Source organism: Astyanax mexicanus, chromosome 7 (genome assembly GCF_023375975.1).
Source record: "Astyanax mexicanus isolate ESR-SI-001 chromosome 7, AstMex3_surface, whole genome shotgun sequence".
Classification (NCBI taxonomy): domain Eukaryota; kingdom Metazoa; phylum Chordata; class Actinopteri; order Characiformes; family Acestrorhamphidae; genus Astyanax; species Astyanax mexicanus.
In genome coordinates, this window is record NC_064414.1 from 43,685,699 (window position 1) to 43,694,703 (window position 9,005).

Consider the following 9,005-nt stretch of genomic DNA (forward strand, 5'->3'; position numbering starts at 1 on the left):
TGGATATTTTATGTTCATTAATAGTGTTTATGAAACTAATTAAGTCAGATTTCTTCATATATTGTAGTAATCAATATTAATCAGAGCCTTAATTTAAAGCCTTAATTATATTATATGTACTCCTAACAGTACAGTAAGTCACAGACTTATATAAAAGCCCAGTCAGGCAAAAAAACTATAAATAAAACATTCTTTAACCGTCAAAATCTTGCAAAATACCGTGATATGTATTTTTGGTCATGAACAGCACTAGTGACACATTGGGACCAAACTGAGACACCTTGACTGATCAGAAGAACAACCAGACCTCTATTCTTGTTCTCAATCTGGAACAGCAAGTGAAATGCTGAAATTGCATTAAAGTACCCAGTTTATGAAAGAGTGGAAAGAGTGGACAAAATGTTCCAGATAGTATTAACACTCTTATTAAGGCAGGGGGGCACATAACAATGCAACTTATTTGTTGTCCAGGCTGCTTAACTTTAACTTTAGTTATGTAGTTCTGAAAAAAAAGTGTTAAATGAAACTCAAGGGGTTAAATAGTTAAAATAACTATGACGACAGTATTTCCTATGTACTGTAAATATTTACACTTAAAATATCTTTCCTGTGTTCTTCCTTTCATACAGATACACAAAAATGAAAACTGCAACCAACATCTACATCTTTAACCTCGCGCTGGCAGACGCCTTGGCTACGAGTACTCTACCTTTCCAGAGTGTGAACTACCTGATGGGCACCTGGCCGTTTGGAGACGTGCTGTGCAAGATTGTGATGTCCATTGACTATTACAACATGTTTACCAGTATCTTCACTCTGACCACTATGAGTGTCGACCGCTACATCGCTGTGTGCCACCCGGTTAAAGCGCTGGACTTCAGGACCCCCCGCAATGCCAAGATCGTGAACGTCTGCAATTGGATCCTCTCATCAGCTATTGGTCTGCCGGTCATGGTCATGGCCTCCACAACTGCTGCAAGAGTGGACTTCCGTGGCAACAGTATGTCATTTAATACATTCTTACACACATCTATCAGTCCATTTATTTATCCATCTATTGCTTTATCCATCCATATAGCAAACTACACTCACTACACTCAACCATATACTGGGCAAAACCTAATTTTGTTCTCAAAAACATCTTCAGTTTTTATAGCATAGATTCCACAAGATGTTGGAACCATTTCTTTTAGATTTTGGTCCATTTGATGGCCACTAAAAAACACTGAAGTCTGACTATGCACAATTTTAACTATTTATTTTATTTAAAAGTCCTCAAACCAGACATAAATCATATTTGCCAGCTTAAACATTTTTGATTGGATTGTTGCATCCGCCTACCTTGTTCTCAAAAACAAGGTCATAAAAATGAGTTTTTATAGCATAGATTCCGCAACATGTTGGAACTATTTCTTTGAGATTTTGCTCCATATTGGCCACTGAAGAACACTTAAATCATTGTCACGTTCATAAAACCAGATTAAATGGTTTTTTATTTGTGAAATGGTGCATCGCTATGTTGCCAGTTATCAAAGCAAGTCATCAAAGCAGACTTCCAAAGACTTCTAGGCTGCAGTTAAGGTTTGACGGGTCCTCAGTAGGACTAGCCTTAAAAGACGTCTTCTCAGTTGCCACATTTTGAAAAATTTGAAAAAATCATATGCATTTTCCTTTTTTCACATAAATACATTATAGAATATGACATATAGAATTCTAAAAACGTTTTTTTAAAACAAACTCTGGTTCAGAGGACTATTTTTACCCAATTTTTGCAGTTTTCTATATTTATTTTCTTTTGTATATGGTAAGCGAGTGCTGTAAAGGAAACATCACATGCATCCTTCTAATCAATCAGAGCATCTGCTGCATTTCTCAGCTCTATATGAAGAGTCCTTCAGTTTGGAACAACCCCCTGTGATTGCAGCTGCAGCCTAGGCATTGAAACGCAGCTTTTAGCTCCACCCACTAACCAATCCCTCCTGATCCGGCTAATTACTGGCTTCGGGAGTGCATGACGTGTTTAATTGGGTGTGTTAAATTTGGTATGGAGGTGTGTGTCACCTGCTCTAGCAACTCTACTGAAAATCCCAGCAAGACATCGGCAGTTCTAGAACAACTCAAACCAACTCCAAGCACTTCCTGCACTAAAAATCAATCATGCCACATTCACAATCACTGAGATCACATTATTCCTCCTTTTGATGGTTGTTGTGAATGCTATCTAAAGCCGGTGGCTCAAATCTTCGTAGGATTGGCTGAAAAGAAATTGCATATAGGCTGAAAGTTGCTAGGCTATGAAAAGTCATGAGCTCCTCCTTCATTATTTCAATTGATTGTTTTAAATGAGTAAAGGCAAGTATAAGTATAGACCAACTGTGATTCAGTGTTTATGCGCATTATCAAATCAAACAGTCGATAAACATCTAATTTAATATGTTCCACCCTGCCTTACAGATATAGATTCTTTCTTGAGTGATTCCAGATGACGTGTCCTTGAAGCCACCAGTAAATATGAAATACTGAGTGGGGTGCAGTGTACAGATCACTGCACAGGCATCAGTAATAGTCAGAATTCTTTGTGTAATGTCTGTGGCATGTTCTAAATGGCTTGTGGCACATTTACAAAAAGAAAATGTTGTTCTTTAAGATAACATATATTAAAAGATTCTATAAGGAACATGTAGTAGTTATTTTATTGCATTCTTTCTTTAAAGAGCATAATGAGCTGAGTATGTGGGCTGCACCCATGAAAAATTGGCCAAATCTTACTTTGCTGTTGCTAATGACACTTGTTTTGAGCTTCAGGTTCCCCCATGTGCTGCCAATCAGCTGCCTGATTGCCATGTGATTGGCAGCACCTGTGAGCAGGGGCTCTGCTATAGTGGTCAGTAGGTTTCTGCTTAGCAAAGAATCAGCATGTCACTTTGACTGATTTGGATAGGCCACGTTCCATATAACAGGTTTATCAAAGACATGCTGTGAATCAGGCATCCCAAAAAGACTACACTACAAGAAGATCATCAAAACAACAAACGAGTCAGAATAAGCTGTCTGAGAAGATTTAGCATTTTTTTTCATGGGCGCAACCCGTATACTCACCTCTACTACTCATACCACAAATGCATGCTCCTTACAAATGTGTACTATACACTTTTTAACCAATTAATTTCCATGATTTTTCCATGACTTTTCCATGCCTTCAAGGCAGATTTTTAATGACCATACGATTTTTCATGACCAAAGCATCAGTGCAGTCATGGACAATAAAACCAAAAAGCAGCTTAACTATAATCAAAATTGATTATACTCACTCACTTATCGTCAAACGCTTTATGCGTTAAGGGTCGCGGAGGGGCTGGAGCCTATCCCAGCCGGCATCGGGCGGAAGGCAGGATACACCCTAGACAGGCCGCCAATCCATTGCACGGCCAAAATTCATTATAGTAGGTCTAAAATGAATCTTATAAAATGCTGAAACAATCTTTAATAATAAAATGTGTCAGGTCCTGAGAGCTCCAATGTGTAGGGCTTAAATTATTGAATTAACTCTGAGCTGATGTATTTGTTAACTAGATTTTCCCCATTGATAAACTGAAACACAAATATTTATAGATCTAATTTCCATGACTTTTCCAAAACGTTCTGGGTATTTTTATTTTTCCAAAACTTATCCAGGCCTGTAATTTGCTATTTTCAAATTCCATGACTTTTCCAGGTTTTTCATGACCGTACAAACCCTGAAAGATTTCCAACGATGTAAGATTTATTCCCAGAAAACAACAATTGTTACAAAAAGAAAATAATCTCCCAATTTCTTCAAGCAATTTCTTTTGTGTGTAACATTTGTGGGATGAGTTGTTGAGTTGAAGATGAATTGTGGTGGTTATCATCCAACTGTAACACCTTAGCCCATGTCTGTCTTCTGTTTCTCCCTCATTTGGTCTCTTGTGCTCCTGCCCCTCTGTTTTCCTGTCAAGTGTTCCCAGCCATGTGCTTTTGTTATGTTTTTGTACCTGTCTCCACCCTAGCTCCGCCCCAGCCCTGCCCTAGCAATTAGTGTTCTCACCTGTGTCTTGTCTGTTACCCCTCCCCCTCGTCATCCTAGCCCAGGTGTTTCTCACTCTCATGTATTTAAGCCCCTCTGTTTGAATGTGCAGTGTCGAGTCTTTTGTATCCTTGCTGTCCGTATGTATCCTTGTCTAGTCTTTTGTGTGATACCTAGCTGTGTATGTGTCAGGTTGGTTTTTGTTTCTTAGTCTTGGTTTCTTAGTCCTTGTTTCATAGTCTTTGTTTAAAGTTTTATTTTATCCTAGCCTTGTTTTTTTTGTAAGTTTTTGCATTACCCGTGTTTTGTTTACTGTTTTTCATTTATCTTGTTTATTAATTAAAAAGAGAAAATATATATCTGCACTTCCATCCCTTCCTCATACGTAATACCAACATCCTGACCTCACTAATGCTCCTTGTCACTGAATGCAATCAAATCCTCACAGGAATGCTCCACAATCTAATAGAAAGCTCTTTCTAGACATTGGAAATAGTAGAGTTACTCCATCAAAAGCAGTAAAATAAATAATAATAACTTTTTGACTGGTGTCCCAATACTTTTGTCCATGTAGTATATCTTTACCAATGATTCTTGTCTTCCTCCTGCAGCTATGGACATTGACTGCACTCTGGAGTTCCCCCACCCATCCTGGTACTGGGAGAACCTCTTGAAGATCTGCGTCTTCATCTTCGCCTTCATCATGCCCGTGCTCATCATCACCGTGTGTTACGGCCTGATGATCCTTCGCCTGAGGAGCGTCCGCATGCTCTCCGGCTCCAAGGAGAAGGACCGTAACCTGCGGCGCATCACCCGCATGGTCCTGGTGGTCGTGGCCGTCTTCATCATCTGCTGGACGCCCATCCACATCTTCGTAATCATCAAGGCTCTGGTCACCATTCCCAACTCGCTCCTGCAGACCATCACCTGGCACTTCTGCATCGCGCTGGGCTACACCAACAGCTGTCTCAACCCGGTGCTCTACGCCTTCCTGGACGAGAACTTCAAGCGCTGCTTCCGTGAGTTCTGCATCCCCAGCCCCTCCGTCCTGGACCTCCAGAACTCCATGCGTTCCACTCGGACCCGGAACCCCCAGCGTGAGGCCCACTCCAGTCTAACCGTGGACCGCACCAACCGGCAGGTATGACTAGCATTGGAGATGTCATCACTGGATTCCCGCTGCCAGCCCAGTGTTGACATGAACTCAGAACTGACGCAAGTCGTCACGGGTCTCTGACCTTTGTGGAGAGGAGATGTTGACCAATGGTCAAACGCCTGAAACTTTCAAAGGCCGCGATAGACCTTTCTGAAAAGTGCATTTCAAGAGTTGGGAATATGGAGAGACTATTCAATATTTACTATTAAAAACAAATATGTACCACAGAACATGAAGCTGAATAAGACTTCTTAGAATACTGTATTTCTGTCACAATATAGTAACTGGGTCATTATCAGAATACTGTGCCTTTTGCCCCCAAAACGGTACCATAAAAAAGACTATTAATTATAATTGTAAGACTTCATACTACATGTAAATCATATTTACCAGCTTTTACATTTTTTATTTTAGGTATTCATTTACAATTCATTTACAATTTTAGAGAAAATTTCATTTCTGTTACGATAATTACTTAACTGACTTATCCTTTAGAAAATGAACATAATATATTATATTTATATATTATTTTTAAAAGACTTTAAGACTTCACATAAATCATATTTCTCAGCTCATTCACTTTTTATTTTAGGTACTCGTGCAATTTTACAGAACATTTCATTCTTGTTACGATAATTAAGTAACTGACTATATCCATAGTATATTATATGTATATATTATATTTAAAAGACTTCGCATAAATCATATTTCTCAGATTATTCACTTTTTATTTTAGGTATTCATGCAATTCTTGTTACGATAATTAGATAACTGACTTATCCTTCGATAAATAATCACATAAGTGGAGATGCCTGCCACACTGTTCTGGACTCTCTCACACACACACACACACACACAGAGTACAGTTTTACTGCTGCAGTAGTCTTTCACATCGTTAAATGAAGCAATACACTGACTGTAACTCTGTTCCTTCTGTTCTAAAACACAGTTCTGAGTAAAATTACAGACCTTCATCCTCGCCACGCTTGACTGTGCACAATAAATCCTGGAACTTTTGACTATTTATCATATTTATAAGACCCCAGACTAGACAGAAATCATATTTGCCAGCTTAATCACATTTTATTTCTTGTTTGCATCCACCCCAGCATGATAAGCTGCACAACAGAGTGGATAATGAAAAGAGTGGACAGTTTTAGTAAAAACTGTCAGTAATTGAAAATGTGGTTCATCTAGAGTCGATAATTGAAATGCCCAACCACTCCACCCCCCACACATATAAAAAAAACTGTATAAAATGCATGGACATAAACTTTCACACAAAAGGTACATTATTATCGATAATGACCCATAAACTGTTTCTGCAGTGTTTTATGAGCTTTGAAGATTAGTAGCTTACTTTTCAAAAGTACTGATATTACAAAATCTGAGGCATGTTGTCTGTCTGTCCATCTATTTTTAAGCTTTAAGGCCCACATGATTTGTATAATAAATGCTATATTTCTGCTTTGCCTTTTCTCAGACTGTTGTAGCTGTCTCTTTACAATAGGACTAGATCTGAAATAAGTTCCTTTAGTTCCTTGTATTTATCTCCAGTTCCTTTAAAAAAGGACAATTATATGTTATATATGTTAAATATGTATTGTGAATAATCTTTTTATAAACCGAACCAGTGCTTTATATCTGCCAAAATGTGCCATCATAACGTGGCTGTTAAGTTATATGTTGTAAGTAGGATGAAATAGAATGTTCATGAGGCCATGTATATTAACAGGACGTTTTTACTTGTCATTGTATTGTACTTCAGTGTTCAGTTTAATAACTAAATTTAATATTTTTGCATTTGTAAAGCTTATATTTTTTTCAGACTTGGCTGTTATGTTTTGTGCTTGTATTTCTTGCCAGCGGTAGCACAACTTAAATCCAAATCTGTGAGCAACTCCTAGCTCAAAAGGACACACACTGTTCCAGTATAGATTATATAGAATTCAACATAGAATATAAAAAATGTAGTGTCTTTTGCTACAATGTATAATTTTTTTTTTATCCTTCACTGGTTGCAAATGATGTATTGTGATTGCTAATGCAGCTCTGTTATTCTTCTGTACATTCTGATGTAATTATGTATCAACTATCAATACATTTAGAGATTCTCTGACAAAAAGAAAACATTTTATGGAATGAACACTTTCAAATTAATCTTTGCCAGAATTCTGAATTCTGCATGATGGCATTTTTCTGCTTACTGACCAACAAGAGCATCATTATTTGCTTCTGAAAAGGATATATGTAAAGGCAAAATTGTATTATGGAGTTTTTTTATATTCAATCTCAAAATAAATTATTTGCTGTGAAATATATACTCTTGTTTTTTGTTTCTCTGTTTTGCCACAGAATTATTTATATATATACGTATTTATACATATACATAGTTACAGTAAAATATGTGGTAAAACAGTGTCCTATAGTCCTACAGTGTCCTACAGTAAGCTTTTTTTGCAAGATAGCTCTAGAACTTTTTATTTCCTCCTTTATTTTATTCCTCCTGTCAGAAGTGGTGGTTTTATGATTTCAGAGACGGTTTTATGATCTTTATGTGAACAAAAATGAACCCCCTGACTTCAGAAGATAATGTCCGGTAATTCAATGGATATCATTTTTTGACATCCATATAAGGGACGTTCCAGGATTTTGGTACATTTCAGGGGTGGTCACTTCTGAAAATTTGATCTTCAATTTAATCATTTTTACTCATATATTTAATAAAAACAGGTAATAGACTATCAAAAAGTTTGATTCCTCAAGCTCAGGTATCAAAGCAGTTTTTAAAATTAGATTATGCAATATATTTGGTAACTTTCAGTAACAGGGTTGCGAGTAACAGGGTTGCAAATCTAGGCTAAGTTGTGGTTTAATCCAGGAACAGATGCTAACTGTAAAATTTAGCTATGTATACAAGATCAAGGACAAACATGGTTATATAAGTATATAAAGTAAATTTTGGCTCAATACTCAATATTAGTCTTACAATATGAGTAACAGGGTTGTGTTCACTGAGTGACACACACAACTTCATTGACAAACATATTAAACATATTAAAAAAAAAAACAACTTGAAAATTGTTAGAGCACTTACTCTTGGTCTTGCCATGTGGGCAGAAAATGATGTAAAAGTGATGTAACTTCCTTTTGTGTCAGTAGACAAATATTTTAACTCTTTCTCTGCCAGGTAAAATTCCTTATGGTAACAGTGTTGCACGCATGTTGTGGGACACAATTTAATAGCATAAAAACTGTAACATGCAATACAATGTAGACCAAAGAAGTTGTTTTCATAAGTAAAGGAGATGCATATCAACAATATACAAGAGGAAGTCATTTATTTAGAGCTTATTTTAATTGTTAAATTTCCCAAAGGAGTTGGTCACTCAATGTGTGGGAGAAGAGAAAACGGCCATTTTTTGAATAATATCTAAGGAGCTTATTTTTCCACCATATTTTACAGTTTGTCTTATAACAAGTAAATTTTTCATTTAGATATTTTGGATACATACATTTGAATTTTAAGTGGTGGGACAGGAAATGTACCAAAATCCTGGAATGTCCCATAAAGAAAGAGATGGTGAAGTCATGAAACTGAGTTTTAAGAGAACATAGTTTTAACTATAAAGCTAAAGTTTACTTGTTATTTACTGTCAAATTCGGATTTTCCATTCCATCGTAAAAGATGATGCAGTTACATTCTGACCTTTTCTACACAGGGAGGCTCACTGGCGCAGTGGGAAGCGCTGTCACAGCATAAAGGCCTGGGTTTGATTCCCAGCTGGGGTGACCAGGGGCTCT

The 9,005-nt window shown here is 37.0% G+C and overlaps 1 protein-coding gene across 1 annotated transcript in view; it reads left to right on the forward strand.

Moving 5' to 3' along the window:
• Positions 1–7,508, forward strand: part of oprm1 (opioid receptor, mu 1) — a 45,084-nt gene extending 37,576 nt beyond the window's left edge. Inside the window, exons 2-3 of the mRNA XM_007256077.4 lie at positions 630–1,000; positions 4,657–7,508. Of these exons, the coding sequence (XP_007256139.3) occupies positions 630–1,000; positions 4,657–5,192 (907 nt within the window). The 3' untranslated portion in view covers positions 5,193–7,508. The remainder of the gene's footprint in view (positions 1–629; positions 1,001–4,656) is intronic.
• Positions 7,509–9,005: the final 1,497 nt, after the last annotated feature.